Source organism: Empidonax traillii, unplaced genomic scaffold (assembly GCF_003031625.1).
Source record: "Empidonax traillii isolate 1590-97213 ecotype Southwest subspecies unplaced genomic scaffold, ASM303162v1 scaffold195:size1760703, whole genome shotgun sequence".
Taxonomy (NCBI): Eukaryota; Metazoa; Chordata; class Aves; order Passeriformes; family Tyrannidae; genus Empidonax; species Empidonax traillii.
This window is the reverse complement of record NW_020955388.1, coordinates 939,141-962,001: the sequence shown is the minus strand read 5'-3', so window position 1 is coordinate 962,001 and position 22,861 is coordinate 939,141. Positions and strand designations below refer to the sequence as shown.

The 22,861-nt window shown below is 35.8% G+C and overlaps 1 protein-coding gene across 2 annotated transcripts in view; it reads right to left on the bottom strand.

The window, feature by feature from the left end:
* The window catches only part of ZDHHC17 (zinc finger DHHC-type containing 17), a 74,396-nt gene that overhangs the window by 50,446 nt on the left and 1,089 nt on the right, over nucleotides 1-22,861 (bottom strand). For both annotated transcript variants that reach the window (XR_003571544.1, XM_027886777.1), the window contains exon 2: nucleotides 5,300-5,403. Coding sequence is in view for 1 of the 2 variants with exons in the window: in XM_027886777.1 (XP_027742578.1) it covers nucleotides 5,300-5,403 (104 nt within the window). In the remaining variant the exon portion in view is untranslated. The remainder of the gene's footprint in view (nucleotides 1-5,299; nucleotides 5,404-22,861) is intronic.

Genomic DNA, 22,861 nt, shown 5'->3' with positions numbered 1-22,861 from the left:
GACATAGCTGAATACCTGCCTACCTTATGGTAAGTGGTGACTGAATTCCTTGTTTTGTTTTACTTGTATGTGCAGTTTTGTTTACAGTATCTGTTAAACTTTGTTTATCTCCACCCATAAGTTCTCACTTTTACACTTTTGACTGATTCCTTCTTCAGGCTTAGCAACACAGACTTCAATTGTACCCACTGGAAGGCAAACTGCAAGTCACAAGTACTTGACCACAGAACAAAACACATTCTGCAATACATCAGAAGAGCCTTTCCAGGAAAACAAAAGTTCTTTCCAAAAGCGATACTGAGAATGAGGTATATAGCAATTTTTTTTTAATTCAAGTCACCATCAGCTTGTCTGTTCCTAACAATTAATTTTGGTATCTTGAAATTGAACATAACTGATTAAAAAAAAATGTAAACCACAAGGTGTAATTTAATGAATCTTCAATTTATTACATTATCACAAAGGACTCAAAGATCTTGACCGAAAAAATTGGCATGGCAAAAGCAAAGCTAGGAATTTACAACAATTTGCTCCTCTTCCTGGAAACAGCAGGCTCTCAACAATTAATAAAATCCTCAACCTGCCGCAGTTATGGTTTCTTGTGCTCTGTCCTAGAAACACAGCATTCTTCTCTCACATACATCTACAGTCTTCTTCCATCAGTTTGCTGAAGCTGACTTCACCTTGCCTTCTTCCAAGGGTTCATGACGCACTGTTAGGTTACAAAATAACAAAGTCACCCCTTTCAGACACTCAGAATAATTGTGCTTGTAATGTTGTTATAAAGGGCTCTGTGCCCTTCAAGAGGCATGGAGGGAAAGATTCAAATCCTCACAAGAGATGATGAATTAATGCTGAATATTTCAGCATCTGAATGAATTTTAGAGGGTCATGCTGTAAACATCGATATGGAGCATAATGAAAGCATATTTTTGAGCTTGTCTTTAAAGAAATAGGACTAGTCCTTCCAGGGCAAAAATACCACTGTGGAAGCTCATTTTGCTATCACAGTCTGAGCTATTTCGGTAACTAACCTGCAACATTTTATTTGTCATCACAGGTTAAAGATATTCTGACCTTAATACTTTGAAAAACAGTACCCTATTGCCTTTTGTAATTTTAAATATGCAATCCATTTTTTAATCTTTTGGCTACAAACACATAGACTCTTAAAAATAGACACTTCCAGCTTTGCTGCACGATTAACATTAAATTTGGTCAGAATAAAAGGAAGGAATTTCTCTACGGTGAGCACATCACCATGCCAACAAAGAGTAGGTAAGCCAGGAGCTCATTCCCTCATCTGATCATTGTAACTCACATCAAAGCTGTTTTAACTGGAAGTGCAATTAACAGAAAAGCGATCTTTTTTATCTTTTGAAATCTCATTCCCATGAATGATGGTTGTTAAATACTAAAAAAGCCTTTAACACATTCCCAAGGCTTTTTGTGTTAACAGCAAGACACTTTTGTTTTCAACAGAAGAGGTATAACTCAAGAGCTACTTAATGAACCCTTAACAGCAATGCTGAAAGATGAGACATTTGGCTTTTAAATATGTTCCAAAGCCTTAAATTGTCTAGACAGTTGTGGCTATATTACTAGTGTGGTTAAAAAAGTCCCACTTTTCCACATGAACTTCAGGTACATCTCACTTCCAGCAATATAATCAAACCCCATGGGTACAAATGACCAGGAATAATGGACGTGTACCTATGTCATAGTCTGCCCGCTCTCCCCTGTAAGTAGCTGAAAGAAGACAGAAGTAATTAATCCTTTGGCTAACCCTTACCAATTCGGATTATTCCAAATATATCTTTTTTTCTTATCATTTATCCTATGACTGATGAGAAATAGTGATGAAAAAAGCTATTCTCAAATGTATCCAACATTTTTTTTTCTTTGGCAAGATTCAGCATATTTCATGTTTTATGCTGCACTATTTCACAATGCACACAACTTCGTTTTAAATGAAATTATCTCAGTGAATAAAACTAATAGAAAAGTTAATCTTGCAATAATGAAATCGTAACACTTGAGCACAAGGAATCAATCTTCCAGATGTCACAAAAGCACTTGTTAATATCGCTAATGTTTAATAACCATGTTCATAATGGTATCATAATTCATTACCCAACACACTTCCAGCAAAGCTGGAATTTGCTCAAGCTCACTACAAGCCAAAGGCACCTATTCACTCTCAACAGAACTGAAGAATACAATGCAAGAATTAGTATGTCTCAGATTTTATTCTTCTATTGATAAACCAACATATACTTCTCTACCTGTGAATATTAGCTACTTCTCCTCAGTTTCATGTTTTTCAAGATTTAAAACAAAACAGAAGCAGCAACTTAAAGTTGTTAACATAGTACCCTTTCCAAGACATCATATTAAAAGTTAATGACTCCTGCCTCAGATGACAGAGGGCTACTGCTGCCAAATGAGAGAGAAATAAACATACTCAACACAACACCATTAGATTTCACTTCTAAATCACTTATGGCTTTTTTTTCCTCTTTTGTGACAAGACGACACTCCATTCCCTTGGAGCTCCAGCAATAACACTGATTATCACAGAGGAACAAAACCAAAGGTAAGCATGGATGATTTTTTTATTGCTCCTTTGAAAACAGCTTTTCAAATACAGATGAGTGTCCTGCTTCTGCTTTCAGAAACACAGTGAAACTTTCTATGCATGAAACAATGTTGCTATAACCAAATACAAGATGCCAAAAAATTACACACATATTCTAACATTTGCAAGGTGAAGAGCTGAGACTACTACTTTTGAAGTTACCTAGATGCTCTTGGACACGTTTCACAAAGCCAGTGAAAAGTGTTCCTCATATTCTTAGGTACTAAAACCAAACACTGTAATTTTTACTCCAGCAAAAGTTTCTGCAAAGTAAAAACAGAGGGAAACTATTTTTTATATAAAGCATGCCTAGGGCCTCAGAGAAAGAACTTCTCCCAGTGGGAGAACCCATGAGGAGCATCATGGGTAAAAAATGCCAATACCAATAAACTGTTTTCAATGAGAACATCAGTTGAACCGCTGTTTCCTATACAAAGTCTTTATGTGATTGTAAGAGGCTATTAGATTTGTAGCTCTTAGTGTATAAGTATGTTAATTTAATGTGTCCAATCTACAGATTAAGAAGATAGAGCACTGAAACTGTTCAATCAGATAGGAAACAACATACAAATACTTATGGGAAAACATGTGGAGTTTGTAAGCTCTTATCTTCCCTTGCTGAAGAACATAAAATCAAATGGATTATTTCACTAACATTGTTTTATTTCTCTGTAATCTAGTGTCAATAAAAATATCTCAAAATATAATTCTACAGCCAAACAGCATATATAAAACATAGATGAGTTTTAAACATTCTTATCCCATTTTTTTTCATCATCATCAGGCATAACTATTTAGTTTCACAGGAGAAACTGGACTTGGGGAAAAAAAAAACCACCCAACCCAAAAGACTGAAAATGATTCTCATTCAATTTTGCTATATTTTGCTTGAACTTACTGAACTGCTTGGGGGAACTGTTCTAGGATACTGATGAGTGGTCTTTTTTTACAAAATCTTTTTATGGCATCTTACATACATTAACACTGAACTGACTGAACTGAAAAGTAAAGAAAGTCAGCAGGTATTTTAATCTGAGTATTGATTTTTGAGGACAAAAGGTAGAGGATAAGATCAGCTATTTTCATACATACATACATGTTATGTTTCTGTAAGTATGAATACACCTTTTTTGTAGAAAAAGTATATTTTTTAATAACATTGACTTAATATATTAGCAGTATTATTTATTTTACTGCAAGTCTTATGATATTTGATGGGTTTACTTTCTACCTTAAATTTCAGAGATATTTCCCTTTACAACAGACATTTTATATAAAATGGCCTTCAAATTCTTAAAATAAAGGTGAATTCCCCCCCTCTAGTCAGAGAAATGCTGCCTGTATACCCCAACTTCATCAAGCTGAGAATCTCCCTTCCCTGTAATATTAACCATTAGGGCTATGATAAGAAACCGTAGTCCTCTTCAGTGAGATGTCATCCTCTGTGTAAATCACATCTTACCATGACTGTGAAGGAACAAAACAGTAACTCAGATCTGTTGATTCTTGTTTGATGAGGCCAGAAAAGAATTGCAACAACTGAGCTGAAAGTACAGTCTAAATCTGAGGGTTAATGGGGAAAAAGGTGTTTCAGGTTTTCAAACGCAGTGAGCATATAAGAATACAAGCAGGTAATGTGTAAAACCACTTCTGCTGCCACACTTCCGTGCTTTTATAAGAAGCAGCTGGTTTGATATAGTGCCACTATTTTAACTTCTAAAAATCCCCTAATATGAGTATCACAGGTTGTAGTATTACTATTAAAGTATTTAGAGCAACAATTGCAGAGTCAGTCAAGATCTGTTTCAGGAAGCTAAACTCCTTACAACTCAAAACAAAAAGTGAGGGAAAGTACATACGTCGTAAACCTAAACGAGGCCTATGTCACATGCAGAGCTGCTTCTTTCAACTAAAGAGGTGTCTTTCAGGAAAAAAAGGAGAGAAAAAATTTCTTTTAAGAAGAAAAAGGCAAATAGCTCTTCAAGATACATAATGGTTTAAGCATGCAAAATTAACAATACATTAAAAATAAAAATCTTACAAACCTCTACATCGGTTCATTGAAGAAAAGTGACACTGGTTTCTAAATGGCAAATAAGAGGAAACTAAAAAGTAACCTCATGATAACACTCCAGGAAAGTCTTGTGAATTATTATGTTACTACTGTGTAACAAACCTGTGTAATTCATGTACATTAAGAACACAATTACTAAATCTGCACACAATCCTTTTTCAGCAATAAACTCAGTGTCATAGCAGCACTGAAAGTGCAGAATCAGAGATAATGAAGCAAGTTACAGAGACACATTCTTTGTAACCTATAAATCAATTAAACCATTATGTTTGCATATAAATGTTGCCTACTTACCTCTTAATCATCACCTACAGAAAATAAACATTAGTACCAACAGGAAAAAAACCTCATGCTCTCTTCCAACAGTCTGTCCAACAACCACCCATATTTACATCTTACCATAATTTCTCCCATATATTTTCATACAATGTTCATAAATTTGTTGTAACAGTAATCACTTGTGAAATCTTCCACTATTGTATTGACAAACACAGTTTACCTTCCACTTCACAAAACTAATACAAATAATTTTATTGTTTCTGACTAATACAGACACCGACAAATCTAATGCTCAAAAATAAACTTACTGCGTGGCTTTAACAATGTCCCAAGTGCTGTAATCATCAATGTGGCTTTTCCGTCCAAGAGATTCACTATATCCATGGTTGTAATGGCTTTGAGGTTTTAATTCCTAAAAAAGACAAACTTGCTTTTAGAACACCCAAACTAGCAACTTTCTCAGGAAAAAAAAAAAATATAAGCAAAACTAAAGCTACCTAAACGTGAGGTTGGTACATTTCTACATTTTGTAAAGCAGGCTACCACATTCCCCAGTGTAGAATTCAAAGACTTTACAGAGAACACGGCTTGTAAATTGCAGAGTTCTGACAAATCCTAGCCTAAGGTAACTTTATAGAATGTTAACAAAATGTAACAGCAATTTTCTTTGATTGGTTTTGGAAATGGCTTTTTGTTTCACTTTCCTTTACTTTTATAAATAAAACATAGCATATATAGAAAAGCTGTTTGCCATAAACTGACAAAGTCTCACTCTGTTTCTACAAATAAATGTCGTATTTCAAATAGCACAGTCAAATATTGTCTATAAAACAAGTAACTGGGAATGATTAATAACACTGACTAAAACCTACTGATACTTTATTGATTCTTCAACTCCAGCCCAAGCTGTGTATGTTTAACCTACAGGCCTCAGATATAAATGGCATGACCATGACACGTTCTTCACCAGATACAGCTCCCTGTCTTAATTCTATTGATGAAGGGCAACACTTCTAGGCTCAATGTTTCCCTTGTGGAATCTATAGTCAAACACTGTATTGACAGATTGCTAGGGCAGCAACACACTATTTTTCTCTACAAACTTCCTGCATGTGAAAGCTCTTCAAGCTGAAATTGAATGATGAATTTAATACAGTTTCTGGACAATTTTCTATTTGTTACACATACTATAGCTGCTTGCTTCTTTGTATTAGCCATGCAATTCAGCAGAGCTACATAAAGTGTGAAAATATGCATGAAAAAACAAGAAAAGTAGCAAGCTCTCTGGAAGTTCTAAAAATGCATTTCAATCGATTTCACTAAAATGTATTATTTACTTTCAGTCAGTTTTCCCCAACACATACTTCCAGGAACAGAATTTTTTTTCTTTAATCTAAACCTTGAAACACTTTTAAACACCTTATGAAAGGTGTTTAATTAAACAATCCCAACTTCCTCTTAGTTACTGAAATGAGTGATCAACTTGTTCATTATCATACTAGACAGATTTTTAATTTTTTTTTTAAATAAAGATAAATGAGTTAGGTAGTTATGAGTTAATGATCATGTAGTGCACCTAACCTTAACAAGGATTCACAGTCACAAATCCCCAGAGGCATATGCTGAACTGGTATCTTAAGTGACTAAGATATATTAGGGCGAGGAAGACTTCCTATTGCCAAGACGAGCATGGACTCCCTATTTCTCACGTTCTCTCAGCTGTGCAATAATTTGCAAAAGAACTGTTGGTCACAAAGAGATGTAACTTCTTACTGTACCCCGTTGTGACTTATCATCCAAAGTGTTTTCTTGCTTCCTGAGACAACGTTAACCAGCTCTCCATTGACTGGATGGGAGCTTAAGTGAACTGCTCTCTGACTCTCGATCCAGACATTACTCATCTTGGCTGTATAAATACAATGCCTCCTGGTAGCTGAATGCTGACAATCAAATCTGTCGTTACAAATTTTCACCATTAAAGTTATTTTAAAATAAGTATCAGTACCCTAAAATTATTACATACCTTATATTATCTATGTCTTTATACACAGAAGAAGACTTAAGCCCGAAAACCACATTTTAAATACTTTCAGATTTCAACACTCTGAACTACCTCTTACGCAGAAGTCTAAAAGCCTTGGATACCACTTACAATCTCACAGTAAACTATCAAGAAGTTAGTCTAGTTCTAAATCTGAAAACTCTCAGTAATTACTTAAAAATTGACTAACTTCAGTAGATCACATTTGTTCTGGTTACATACAATATACCTATTTCAGACAGGAGGAAAAAGAATCTAAGTATGAGACATTCTACTGCATTAGGTACATTTTGTAGTACTAATATAGTAATTTATTTAGTTACAAAAGTAATGAAATTTTATACACTAAAAAATCTTTCAAGAAATTCAGCCACTTAGGACTTTAAAACCAGAACACAGTAACACTGACAACTAGCGCAGCAAAAGTCTTCATTTTGAAAACAGATTTGTTCTTATGCATGACTTTTCTTCAGAAAAACAAGTTCTTCCATTTCACACAGTATCTAAATGATCACCAGATTATATTATATCTTTTCTTAACCACAATATTATTCCGTGTCATTTAATTTTTCTTTCCAAGTCTGAGAAACTAGCTAGATGAACAAATTAAGCACTACCAGCCCAGCAGGAAGGTTACTCTGTTGCCATCTCTACAGGAGAGACAACCTAAAAATGTAACAGGGCATCTGCCACCATCCAATTGTCTCCTATTATTCAGAAACACAGCTTCACTTTGTTTTGAAGAAGGCAACAACTTAACCAATCTTTTTTTCCCCAGCTACTAGATAAGCCAGAGTGTTATTCTGAGTACAAGATGCTGGAAAAGATACCAGACATCATTACAATCAAAAAAAAAAAAAAAAAAAAAAAAAAAAAAAAAAAAAAAAAAAAAAAAAAAAAAAAAAAAAAAAAAAAAAAAAAAAAAAAAAAAAAAAAAAAAAAAAAAAAAAAAAAAAAAAAAAAAAAAAAAAAAGACCACAACCCAAATACAACAACAACAACCAAAAAACAAAAAACGAAGTATAAGAGAAAGCTAAGTTCGTTATTTTGACCCACATCATTTTCTCTTTTCAAAAGCAGGATTTATATATCTCTGTTAACCTATTATTACACCACATAATGTAGCAGGATTTTAGATATCCAATTGTAATCCTCAGACTATGAAAAGCCAAAGGATAAGCAGGTAGAGGCCAGAACAAAAAAAATTCACTATCTTGGAGCATCTTGATGAGGAGACAGTAATTTGATATATTTCTAAGCCTTCCACAACTACTCGGAGGGGGAAAAGTCTCTCGTCTTATCTAATAATTATTAAAAGCAAATTGAGAAAATAGGGCTATTTTTCAATCAAGTATTACTGTACCAGAGAACACTATTTTTCTTAAACTGCATTTTCCTGACCACTTCAAGCACGCAAATCAGGTTTCTATTCCCTTGAGCCTGCACTAGCCAGCGAAGAGAACATTTCCAGGCAGTGTAATCATGAAATCACAGTGATCATGAAATCACAGCCTTATGATACTAATGTTTTCATAAAAATATTTACAGGAATACAACAAAACCTTACATTTTAACTGTTAACCATGTAAATTCAAAAAAGTGAGAGATTATACTTCTTACCTCCTCCTACAGCATATCTACTACTTTTCTAATGACTTAAAGCTAATGACAGTACCCTTAACTTGACAAAATATATGATTATTAATTTCTTTTTGTACTGACAGTGTCTCTGAAATACTCTTTTTAACAAAATTTGAAAGTTTCAGTATACATTGATGCAAAACAGCTGAAGTTATAAAAAAGCTAGAATTGACACGATGGCAGGTGAGGCATGAAAAAACATGACTAAGCAAAAAGCAGTTCTCCTTTCGCCCAGACATATGTGAGCAGCTACAATCCATTTGTTTAACATAAAGATCACAACAAATATGAAGTGAAGCCTGTTTCATGATATACTAAGAGAGCTGAGTTCATATTTTACATTTAAGAATAGTTGAAACAATTCCTAAAACCCTGAAACGTGTATGAAGATCACATCCTCCAACATCATACCACAAAGTTCTTCTATGCCATAATGTGAACTGTGGAAAACAGGATGACTTCAGATGTGTCTCAAAACAAGATGCAAATTCTGCTCATTTTGTTAGTAAATCTTTTAGGACAAATCACAAGAAAGCATATAGAATCTGAATTCTCACTCAATACAGTCAGTTCTCTGCAGCCTGGACACAGATTCCCCATCTTAGACTCAAAATTTATCACTCAGTATTATCTAAGCAACTATGTTGGCTCTTAGTAGCATGTTGGCTCCTGTAAGTGCCATGGCACTGGGTTTAACTCTTACCTGGCATTATAAGTGCCTAGTTGATGACTGACCTGTAGAGTAACTTCTGGGTTATTAAGTCAAAAAGCTGCCAGGAATCAAGAGAAAAGAGAACCTGGATTTTATGAATCACGCAATGCTTGATTCACCTGGTGATAGGTGATTTGGATCAAGGCAGTGCAAGTAATGCAGTTACACACTATGCTTGGCTGACAAGGGAAAAATGAAAGAAGCAAGGCAGCAGCTAGGAACTGCAAATCCTGTGCAGGGCTAGGGCACAGTACTATAAATGCAGAAGAATAGTTCCTTCTAGTTAATCTAGATAGAATTATTTAGAAAGAAATAATCAAATACTAACATTAAGAGAATGCAATACAGGTTTTCACCTTTTTGACTGGGCAAGTTACCAGGAACAGGAAATCAACTGATAGCCTCAATTAGGAGACCATTAGAAGACCTAAAACAAGTGAATGCAAACCAGCTATCTGCTCAGGGTGTTATCTCTGTGTCCACCAAACACAGCCAGCAAATTCTCTCCTTGAACCTCGAGTTTCTGATTCACAGTCCATATTAGTCTTAGGCAATTCTCAGAACACTTTGGTTATTTATGTCTCTGCTTAGAAAGCCTACTAGTTTGATTAAATATTAACTCTGTAGGAAACCAAAACTATTGCATTCAACACTTAAAACTTTCCAAATGTCACAGCTTGTGATATACTTAGTCAACAGAATTCAACCCCCAGAATTAGCCATCTTTGCTTTTACAATGGCTATATATACCCACTAATGGAAAAAATGAAAATAATCAGACTTCACTTCAACGAAACTAGCACAACCTTATGCCTTATATCACCTTCAACTAAGTGCAAAGCTCTTAGTTATTCAATGAACAGCACTGAAACCCAAAAGCACATTCCTAAACCTCACAAGAAGTCCAAACTACACCCTTCTAAACAAAAAAATTCCTACAATTGAAACCCATATTTTCTAATACTATACTAGAGACAAATAAATGTTTTCTGAAGCATCTGTTGTTCAAATGAGAAAAGAGTAAGCGTAAACTCTTCTTTGTATCTGCCAGCCAATAGTCAAGCTTTGCCCTGTGGCTCTGCAGATGTTTGAAAAGAAAGAATCAAAAGAGTATCATGATTGTTTCATTTAACTACACTACATTGTTACAAACGTTATCAGAAAGGAGAGCAGATTTTCAAATGCCATTAGAGAAAGTAATTAATTTGTCTCTAGGACTATAACAGTATATTTAAACCATTAAGTTTGCAAGAAGGACTAAGCAGTAAGAAAAGCCAACATTTAAAAGTGAAAAAGCTAAGCCTAAACATGCAAGGATGTCAATTCAATTACTTAATACAACTTGTATAGACACCAAAATTCCAAATGCTTGCATATTATAGGCCATGTAAAAGGCATGGCTTAGAACAAAACCACACTGAAGCTTAAGAACTAGCAAATATTTAACCTTTCTAACACATTCTTTGGCAAGTTCTCTATTTTTAAATGTTTAGCATAGCAATTTAAAAGACTGCCATTTAAAAAGTTGAGGACGTTAAACACAGTCTCTTTTTATAAGCACTGCTACCAAATATAATGGTTTCAACGCAGGCGCAACCATCAGTGCTGCCAAAGCACACGCAGGCACAGCCCTGAGCTGGCAGCAGGCTGCCTGAACAGAGCTGAGTGCCCGGCCATCACAGCCTGCTCAGCCCCAGAACGACCAACTGCAGCAGCGGCACACCAGGCGTGAGTTTGCCCAACTTCAGTCATTCTGAATCTGCAGCTACGCTAGAAAGAAATCACAAGTATGACATTCAGACAGCATCTCTTTCTGGAGTTTAACAGAAAATTAAACCAGACAAAAATAGAGATTACTCCCTACAACCTGCTGGACAGAAGAGAAAGGTGTATGTTATCTTACACTAACCTAGACTATCTGTCCCCCACAATTAAAGGAACAGAAATAAGCATAGAACAGTGAAAAATAATGATTTTAGGTTTTTAAGTTCTCACTTAAAAGAATGAACTTCCTGTAAATTCATATGCCCTCACAAAAATTTTTGGAAAATACTTAAAATTCTTGGAACTACTGACTTTCTTTAAACATATGACATGACAGATTGATAATAAAGTAACAACGTAATATTTTGAGCCTAGAATATAAACCACATTCACAAATGGTTTCAACAGTATTCCCAAGTGTTAAAATATTTTTCCTTTTATGATGAAAATATTTATTCCAGGAAATCTTAATTTTCCAATGATCATCCACTGTTAAAAAACACTAACAGCTAATTAAAGGATGAAGAACTAATTGAAACCCAAGCATATTTGTTCTTCACTATTTTGATCTTTAGTGACAATGGCTCTTCCTCAGCTGAAAGTCAAGAAAACTCAGCAGAAGGTGGTAGAGCGGAGCCTGATTTCACTGATTTACAATGGGCAGGTTGCAAACACTAAATCTCTGCTTATTTCATTCTGTTTCAAGGAGCCATGTCCAAGCGTGACTTGAGCCAAATTAGCGGTTTACCGTTACCAGAAGAGAAAGGTCATTTCTCTGCCCACTTTCCCCCCACTGCTCTTGGCTCCTGCTCCTGCTGCCTGACTCAAGCCAGCTTTGGTACTCGGAGCTGTGGTCACACTGTGCCCACTCAATTCATTCTGGGGATGGAGCAGGGGGGATCAACCAGGAACAGAAAAAACTGAATCTTTTACTAGGACAGCAAGTTGAATTTGTTCCGCCTGTGAAAACACAGGCTTCAGAGCCACTGACAGAGGGAAAGCAAGTAAACAAAAGGTAGCAGGAACATTTTGGCAGCTGCTAATTGTTAATTTGACTAAGTAATCATGGAACAACATACTCCAGCTTTTATATCTTCAAGGAAGTCAGGCTGACAGGATGAAGAAAACTATTCTACTTAGAAACTGCTAGAGTTAGTTGGCTTTGAAGGTTGCAAGACAGATTTGGCTCATTTATAAGAATCAAATTTGGTTCTCCAGTTACTACCAAGGGTCACTTCTAGATGAGCTTCCCACTTCAGTGACTATCCTTTGACAGTGCCCCATTCACTCTTATGCATCTGTGACTAGTTTGTCATCACTCATTAGTCACAAAATGTGCAGACTGCTTGCACAGATGCACAAGTAATGCAGTGTAGAAAAAAAAAAAAAAGGATCTCAAAAGAGAATAATGTTTTAAGGAAAAAAAAAAAGTGTTTTTGGAAAAAAGGAACAACACAGAGAAGAAAAGGGAACTTCCTCTGCAAAACAGGACCAATAAGATGCAGAAAGAGAAGATAAAGCGAAATATGAGATATAACTCCAAAGGAAAAAAGACAAAGTGCAGGGGAGGGGGGAAAAATAAGTGTTAATTTTTGAAGCTGTGCTAATACCAGCATTCCCAACCAATCCTCCTCATAACCAAATGCACAAGTAAAATTATGCTCATTTCCCCACAATACTCAAAGCTTTTAATCTTTTCTAATTAAAAAAAAAAGCCTAAATTAAATAAGCTTAAGGAAAATTCTGAGAATAGTATTCTCAGAAAAAATGAAGAAGTTTAATGCATTAAAGAACAAGATGACCAAGACTGAGTTATTCTGAGATAGCAATTTTATAATTCACAATTATATACAGCAGGAGGATATGAATAGGTCACTATGCCTGCTTGGACATAAGGAAGGGAGGAAAAAACTGCTGCTTACAGCTGCTACACATGGCTCTGGTAGCATTAACAGATGGCCAGGACTCCTTTCCCTTTAACATTATGCAATATCACTGCAAGGAAGTGACACTGTGATCAAAATCAGACACTTAAATTCTGAATGGTGACCAAGATAATTGAGACTTAAAGAGAAAATACTATGAAGTTTTAAAATAAAAACTTGGCAATAAAAGCATTACTTTCTATAAGATATTGCACACACTATTGCCTCTGTTTCTTAATAGAAAAAAGTAATTTCTTTTTTAACTGATGACTACACTAGTATCTGGCTGCAGTCAAAAGAATCATAATAAAATTGGAAGTGACTGCAACTAATTCATGAAAGCAAAATAATAAAATAATCCTCATGTATGTGTGTTACATTTAGCAGGGACTACTGGAGGTTAGTATTAAAGAATTCCTTCTGCCATATTTGGGTGTTCAATTTCCCTGTTCATCATTTACTACAATTGAATGCTTTTCAGTTTGCTCTCCCCATTCTCCTCTTACTTTTAAAAAGGTGCAAGAATCTATACAGATAAATTTATATATAGTTATTTACATACTAAAAACACCCACGTTCATTTATATACACATACAGACTAGTCATTCATGAACTAGTATTAATAGAAAAATGCTCAAATCAATTAATCACAAAGAAAAGAGAGATACTGTTGGTATTTTAACATTTTTAATGAAAGATCCTCTTCTAAACTTTATTATCACTTTCCTGCCCCTACCCCTTCACCTAATCTGCAATACAGAAAGTCACAGAAACAGAGGCGAAAATTATCATGTCCTTATTTCGGAGAGAATCCCACTTAATTCTTTACAGGCATAAGAAGAATAGCTTTTTCTTCTCTGGAAACTGTTTTCTCCCTACATTTACTGCTCTAACAGCTAATCTGACTAGCTGTTAACTGTCATCAGGTGAGAGCAGTCTGATCCTTCTCATACTCACACGAAGTCCTAGGCAAAGAAAGAAGAATTCTGTAGGGCTATGCAGGTTCATCCATTTGAGGAGCCAGAGTGTTCAGCAGCTCTGAGCTGTTAAGATTGTCTGAACTGGGATGATTCATATACACCTTCGGTTTAGCTAACACATGCTAGAAAACTTCCTCCTAAACCAGATTACATTCTCCATGAGGAAAAAAAGTGTGTAATACTGCTTTTTCTTTTTAACTGCTCAAATCGTGCCTTTTGTTTGTTTGTCTGTTTTTAAAGTTCAGTGTTTGGCTTGCAAATATATACCATCCGACTTGCCTAACTTCGACCCATATCATTTCCACTAGGATTCTCCCTGCCTCCATCACAGCACTGAATTACACAAAATGAGTATGACATGACAAAATAAACTTACATTCAGTGGTTACTCTGTCACTGCTTTCCATTATGTTTACCGTTCTGCTGCACCTTGTGAAGTCTGTTTGGTTTACCTCCCAAGCTTTTGGTCTATTTGCATGGTTTCTTGACATGCCAAAAGATGCATTTATAAAAATCCCTGGAGAAGCTAATTATAGAATACATAAACAATGGGAAAAAATTTCCACCAAATACTCAGATTTCTTTTCAAAACAAACTACAGTTGAAATTGACAATTCCTTCTTTAAAAAGCGGTAAAATAGATGGATAAAAGCCCCATCTCAAACACCATAAAGTGGTTCCTTTTGCTGACACAATGTTCCACCCATAAGCAAGTCAGCCATCACACAGAGAGCATAATCCCGCTCTCCAACATAGATTTAATTTTTTACATAACGAGTTAGAGATGCTCAGCCAGAGCCCTTAATCCAACCACTGTATGCAGAGGTCAGAGCTCATGTGATTTAAAGCACAGCTGGTAATGAGTAAGTTTTGTTTCTCTGAAACAACTATCCACAAACAACCAACCACTTTCTAGTAATTTCCTTACAGATGCTCCTACACTGAACAGCGTTATACTTTAGGAAGCCTCAGCTTCACCAACAGACTTCTTGGAAAGCCTTGTATTTGCATACATAGCATCACCAGCAAGTGCTATTTAAAACAGCTGCGTTTACTAGCATTTCTAAAGGTTAAAGAAATTAAAAGTTTAAAATACTATGGTTTAAAGCTCACTTTAAAGTTTCCATTCAGTCAGCAACTTCCATTAACACATACATGGTTTTGGCTTTCTTTTAAAGGAATGTTGCATTGTGTTCTCAGGATTTCAGCAGAAATTAAACTTTTTCCAAGTGAAAGTTTCCAAATTAAATTCTTTTTCTAAGTGATTTACACAAGTCTAAGTCTCACAGTATATGAGTTTACAGATCACTCAACACACACACAAAAAAATTTAAAAAATCATCCCTGAGAGACTTAGGTTTAGTAGTCAGTCATGAGAATAATGTAAAACTAATTTCATATTTCACTCTTTAAAGTGCTAAACTTAAAAAAATGCACCCCAGTATGTATCTAGCTCAATCCTGATACTCAGCTACTTGGAGAAAAAACAGTCCTCTTTTTAAAATTCACAGAAAAGGATATTCTGAATATTCTTTTTCAAAAAACAAGATTTTTCATTCAATTTTCAAACCTACTAGCATCACAACAGTAGAAAGATTAAATCAAGAATTTGAGCACTGGTAAGTGCACATGACAAAACGAGCAGTCAGCCTAGCTGTGGAAGCTCTTTTCTAGTTGGCAGACATAGAAAAAAGTTACTACAAGTTGCGCACAATCCTTATAAAAAATTTCAATTCACCATTCCCGCAACCTTGAAGCAGCAAATTGAGCTTCAAATCAACAGCCAGCAAAGCGAATTCCCATTACCACTTACAATAAACACTGGTTGGTTTACCCACCTCAAACAGAAAACACATGAAAGGTGCTTCTAGACATGCTAATGGTTAATCTTCTGCAGCAAATAAGATGGCTTAGTAAATCCAAGGTCTGACAACTAAGAACAGTCCCATTCTATCCAACTCCTCACCTTCCAAACCAGTCATGCCAGCTCACCATCTACCTTCTGTCAGTACTGTAGCACACTTGATTCTACCATGAGTAGTTTTAGTGAACTGGCAAAAAATTATTCACAGGAGTTTTTTACTGGACACATTTTCTACTGATTTACTTCCCAGAATTGGTTCCTGGGACCAGACAAGTATCACTAGCAGATAAGTACAGCTGGAAGCATTTAAAGGTAGATTTCACAGTCAGCTTAAGACAAGCTAAAACTGACCTGCCATTAGGCAGGTGGTCACACTCATGGTCCCAGCTGTATCTCCTCCATCAACTCTTACTAGTTTTCTCAACAGCACAGTAATCGTTCCAGTTAGATCAGGTCACAGAGCAAGTACCCCCCCCAGTTCACCTCCCGGCCACACAATTGCAGGAAGGGGTTTGTGCTGTGTCTGGGTTCCACCAGGGCTTTAGACCAGCTTAAACCCAATCATAAGAATCACATCCCTTAGAGCCAGCAAATACAAGTGTTTTCAAAACACACTGTGATGTCCTCTCTCTCTTGCTACTGCGCTTCCTCCTTTAGTCATCTTCCCCTAATCTTGAGCAGCTTTCCAACCTCTGATCACAGCATTCCCACTACCCTCATTTTTGGTACCTCCCCTCTTATAGCTCCAATCAAGGAAACTTCTACAGACCTCAGGGCATCCTACAACCATAGGAAGAAATCACTGGATTTCAAAATTGCACAAGACAAATTGTTGCCCAATGTTACATTAAGTACTGGGCATGACAGATCCGAGGCTTCAATTCAGCCACGCTCCCTCTGATTCAGAAAAAGCTTTCTGCTTTACTCTACAGTCTCACTTGTAACACAGCCCAGTTTTCTCTCAACTACAAGGATACCATGAAAATCAAATCTTTCTTATACTGTCTTTGAAAAGTCACAGAGAACAGTGTGCATGCTGAAATAACAATTACTGAGGCTGCTCCTACCTAAACATGTCAGTACCAATGGCAATATTGTTCAGGTTTCAAGCAAAGAGCAAATAAACATTTTCCTCCTTAATTTCCTAAACCCTCTTCCACATTTATAAAGTCTCATTACTTTCCTGAGCAAACAGACAAACACAGTGAAACAAATGCTGTTGAAAGACTAATCTTCTGTGAAATCTAAAAGAAATAAAGCTTGTGCTTAACAAGTTAAGGCAAACTGAATCAACACAAATTTGGGTCAAACCAGATATTTATCACTAATGTTTTAAGAGGGCCTGTCTCAGAAAGTTAAAAATCAGTTACTGCCCAAATCAAAATATGTAAAAAAAAACCCCTGTAAATAGCTGAAATCTATTTTAAGTGTTTTACTAGATGCCCAAGAAGCCATAATTTTATCACTGAGAAAAAGCTCTGAGTGGTGAAAAACTGCAGTTTACAAGGCACGTGAGAACATTCGTTAAAAAAAAAAATCTCGTAAAAACAGCAGGAGAAGTATTGACAATGACCATGACAAAGTAGAAAAATATCAAAACCTGAAACACTAGCAAAAGAATACAATACATCACTATCACTAGAAGGGCAAGCATCATCCTAGCAACAAAAGAAATTAACAAAAGTTGTGAAGATTACAAAGTAAGAATGTTAATCAACACAAATTTGGAAATGTTCAGTAAGTGCAGAACAACAACAGTCTAGATAAAAAATGTAAATCATATCCTGCTGCCACAACAAAGTGCTTTTTAAAAGAACAACAAATATTAAACTTCTTTAAAATACAGGTTGTTTAGGTCAACCATATAATCCAAAAGATGTGAATATTTGAATGAACTGAACACGTGAATGAATGGCTTTTCACTAAGCCAAACGAAACTCCAGTCATCTGGATAGAAGATGACATGGGTTATAAATTATTACCATTTTAAGCTGTTGCTGGCTTTTCTAGGTTTTGATACAGAACAGAGAAATAAGCAAATACTAGTAATGTAGAAGACTAATACAGTGGCTTCACAGGAAATTAATCCTGGTACTTTCAGTTGATAAAGTACTAGTAATGGTCAAGCACAGTTAACATCCAAAGTGTTTGATTTAGTATTGTCTGATATTTTAATGAAGAAATTAGAATATAAAGAGAGTTAATTGGTCTGTCTCACATATACTAAGACTAGATGTGAACAAGTTCTATGCTTATGGTTTGCTTTGTGACTGTCATACATACTGTCCCAGTTATGTCCTAGTTTTTTTACCTATGCTGGTCAAAAAGACCCCCTTGGTCTTTTCAGTAGCTCCCATTTTTAAAACCTCCAAAAAGTGTTAATATGATAACACTATTGAGAGGACACTAAGCATTCTTCAGATCTTGTACCTTAACTCCACCATATTTCATCATTGCCTACAACCCAGAAGTAAACAACAGCTAGAGGTAAGTTATACTGTGGGGTGGGGGAAGGAGAGGGAGTGGAAGGGAAAGAAGTAATATTGTGTTTCTGATACAATGTTGTATATCAGTGTTCTGATACAACTTGGGGAAGGCTGGGAAAGGCCAGACTAAGTCTTTTTTTTTTTAAATAAACAAGAGCCAAGTCCTATCTAAAAATGAAGGCCAATCCTAGAAATTATCTCGAAAGGACGAAAAAGACTTGGAGGTGGGTCATTACCTGGGCACAAGTTTCCAGTGTGATGCAGTTCCCACCAAAACCAGTACAAATATACGTATGTGGAATCAGAGAATGGCTTGGGTTGGAAGGGAACCTCCCTGCCATAGGCAGAAGCACCAGGCCAGTCAAAGCTCCATCCAGCCTGGCCTTGAAACACTTCTAGGGATGGAGCATCCAGAGGGCGCTTTACTACAGCAACTGTGTGACTGCTACAACAATGCTCTGTTCGCAAGCTCAGTCCTGCAACAGCTACTGCCAGAGAGCAAAGCCATGAAAACACTGAAAGAATATGAGAGACTCAAACGGGTCAGCAGGACTGCAGAACATAACAGCAGTGGAGGGATCTGATAATCATCAGTATATTAAATAAATACAGATAGACATATATTTGGATAGCTATCTCTCAAGATGTAATGAAAAGAAACAAATTAAATTTAGACTAGAAACAGGGTTAAGTCTTAAACAGACTAATTAAATTATGGAGCAACTTTCCCAGCTATACAATATAATCTATTACTGTAGGATTTTGTTTATTTTCTTTTTTACTTTTAAGTAGTATTCTGGCAAAAAAAAAAAAACATGAAAAAAACCACACCTCAGCCTGCAATTTAAGGTTGGATTAAATATGCAGTCCTCTCTGCCCTCAACCTCTGAAGCTACTCATGATACACAAAGTAAGGATCAACCTTCAATATTAAGCATGCTAATTTGTCTGAGACTTCACAATTCCATTTTCCTTTTTAAGTAATATAATAAATGATACCTGATCTTTGAATGAGCTCACAAATGTAAGACTAGTCCCTGGAGTGATCCTGACTAAACGACAAAGTAACTTCTGTGCCTGTACATTACAATTAAGAACAATCTGCACTCCGGTACAGCTCCAACATCTGTGGAACTCCACAGGGAATAGAGTTGGACTGTAAAGTCAGGCCTTTCACTGACATTTTAAACAGAAGAAATTAGAGCCAAAGCTATCTACAATAGGTTTATCTTTTTTCTTCAAACCGCCAACAAGGAATATAAGGAGATATCATGCTTCCTAGGTAGTTACAAATTGAACCACAGGGAGAAAAACAAAAATAAAAATGAAGGCTTCCATCTGGAAAAATCCTGTCAGACAGAGCCCATAACTCTTGAAATTTTCTTCCAACTTTGTAAGAAGACTGTTCTCAGCCAAAACTTTTCTAATGACAAAAGAGATCTATAATAACCAATAACTTCAATCTTTCTTAAATACATCCTGCACCACCTGACACTGGTGAATGCACTACACTGCAGTGACAAAACAGATCTTCCTGCCCAGTAATAGTTTCTCACCATTTAGGAAGGGAAGCAGCCCTCAACAGCTGAAACACCTTTGGCAGTTCAGCCCATATTAGGCCACACATCTAGAACATTTTCCAAACACAAAGAAGCAATACAACCAAAATCTATTTTCTAAAGATTTCCCCCTTTCCTGTCCGTTGGATTACAGAATAAAAACATCCAAGCCTTTCATCACCTACCATAGCACAGTCAGGAAGTCTTTCTTATTTAGAAGGCCCAAGGAATTTAAAGTCAGAAGGCTCATTGGCCTACTAAAATATTTTAGTCAAAGGATAACAAGCACAAACAGCATGAGTAGAATTCCCCTACTAAGGCTACACTGTATAAAAGAAAGCAGACTTGCCATTCTATCACCAGAAACGTGAACATTGGGAGAAGGAAACAAACCAACAGGGACTACTTAGTCCAGTATTACTGTGCCATCCTGGGATGCTTTGCATGTCTCATAATGGAGCTACCATATCACACTGCAGGGTGACCAATGCCAGGTCCATGATGAGACCAACACCCACAGGGCTCCTTTCGGTCATCCATGCACTTAACAATCCTGCAGAAGAAATCATGTATGAAATTTCATATGAAAAAGGCGGTAAATCAATCACAGAATTAGAGTCAATCCAGCACAGTCTCTACTCCTCTATATTGACATATTTGAAGCATTGCTCCATTTGTGGAATTCAAAAACTTGCATTTGGTCCCTAGAAAGACATCCAAACTCAAGAAATATTATCCAGCTTTTCATGAAAACATCAAGAGCTGGATAATCTACCACTGCCCTCCTTTCTTTGTTATAATGATTACTCACTCTCAGCATTTACCACTTGTGGCTTTCAATTTGATCCCATTCAACTTCACTTTCTAATCATTGAATCATGTTAAGTGTAAACTGAATACAGCACTAGATCTCAGTAGGAAAAGATTCAGATGGGGGGAAAAAAGATGCTTCTCACTATTTCAAACAATGTGAACAGGGTTTTTTGCAAGCCTTTTACCGTAAGGCATTATTATTTTTAACTCTTTCCCATACTCTTGATCACGTAACAATGACTTTTAAAGACAAAACTTAATCTTTAGCATTACCAAACACCCAAAAGTCATCTCCTTGTTCCTACATATTTGTAATCAGTGTTATACTGGGAACTTCTGCTGAACTAATTGTTCATATTTGTACCCCACAACAGATTTTGTGATAGTCAATAGATTTTGGGATAGAATCCCATGCCTATGTTCCCTATCTTCAATGCATTATTTTGAATACAGCTGCACTAAGGTGCACCTTGCTTTACTAGCACAACTTCACATGAATTCTAGATGGTTTTGTACAGTTCTGCCCTCCCTGCTCAGCACCTATCTGTCTTGTTCATCTGCAGGTTTTGTTAATGTTAATTTTGACATAACTTCCAAATCACTAATGAAAAAATCTGAGTCTAGTAGACTACTTCCTCTAAGACCTCTAGGAACAATGACATCCAGGAACAATCCTTTCTAACAACTATATCCTAGATGTATCAGCTAGCCAGAAGTTCTCCATATCATATCCTATAAGATCATTCAACAAATATTACTGCAATATGAGCAGTTGATGTTGTTTGTTATACTTCACCACTAAAATTATCCTCGTAAAGCTTTGTTGTTCCACTTTCACCACTAAAATTATCCTCATAAAGCTTTGTTGTTCCACTAGTAATCTTGCAACAATCTTACAACTCGAAGAAAAGAGTGGGATCTGCACTCAAAAATTTTGAAAGTAATCCAAATTACTCAGCACAGTAAGTCAACACAAGACAGTAAGAAGCAAGTCTCATAAAAGAAAAAGGCACAGAAAAAATACCTAGAAATGATACCTGGAAGAGATATACAACATAGACAACAGTAGCATGAAACATAAAAAAAAAAAAAAACTAGGGGAGATTTTGACAGTCCTAAAAAAAAATCAGTTTTAAATTTATAAAAATGTTGTAACTGATTATATGCTCCAATATCACTACTTGCATAAGGACATAGTGATATTTTCTTAAAAAATGGAAATCACCAGGTATTAAGGCCTTCAAAAGTGACTGAACAGAGATGCACTTCATTGTTCAGTGGGCAGGTCTGTGCCATAGCAGAGTATTATTGTCACAGACTCCTTAAGTTTTTAAAAGAGCATTTCTGGAGTTTCTGTTAAAAGCCAGTCTGTCTCCCCACCACCATGAAAAACGTCCTTCTCCTTTAAAGCTTATCTGCCCAAACAGATTTTAAGTAATAAAGGAACGCCCACTGAAATCCATGTAAACACTACCCTGTGAATAAGGTCTAGTCAGAGACTCAGTATTTCTGGAAAAAACAAATAAAACTCCCTCCAAACTAATTAGACAAGTGATATTTATTGCATATTAGAAGACTCAGGTTGATGTTACAGCACACAGTATACATTAACTTCCTTCCCCTTTTTTTGTACACACACTCAACTTTATACATCAAAGGAACATTACAAAATTCTACCAGATTAACTAGTTAAAATCACCAATTTAATTTGAGATATTTTAGTTTGCTATATAGTAATTGCTCAAAGTTAATTTAACAAATACTATTCTTCAATCTTTAAAACACAATGGTTTTCTGAGCGTCTGTAGATGCTTTTTATTCCATTTTAATGTTTTAGAGTGTCCATCTAAAGTTTCTGCAAGTAAAGAGCAGTTTCTTTCAAAGAACATCAATATCACACAGTCTGGATCCTTTACTGAAAATTTGTGTACCTTCTGAGAAACATCAGACACAACTAACAAGGGTATTTCTCCATTAAGTCTGAAGAAACATGTAGCAACAGTCTACACACATCACTTAAAATAAATCCCCCCATTCCCCAAAAAAAAAAAAAAAAAAAAAAAAAAAAAAAAAAAAAAAAAAAAA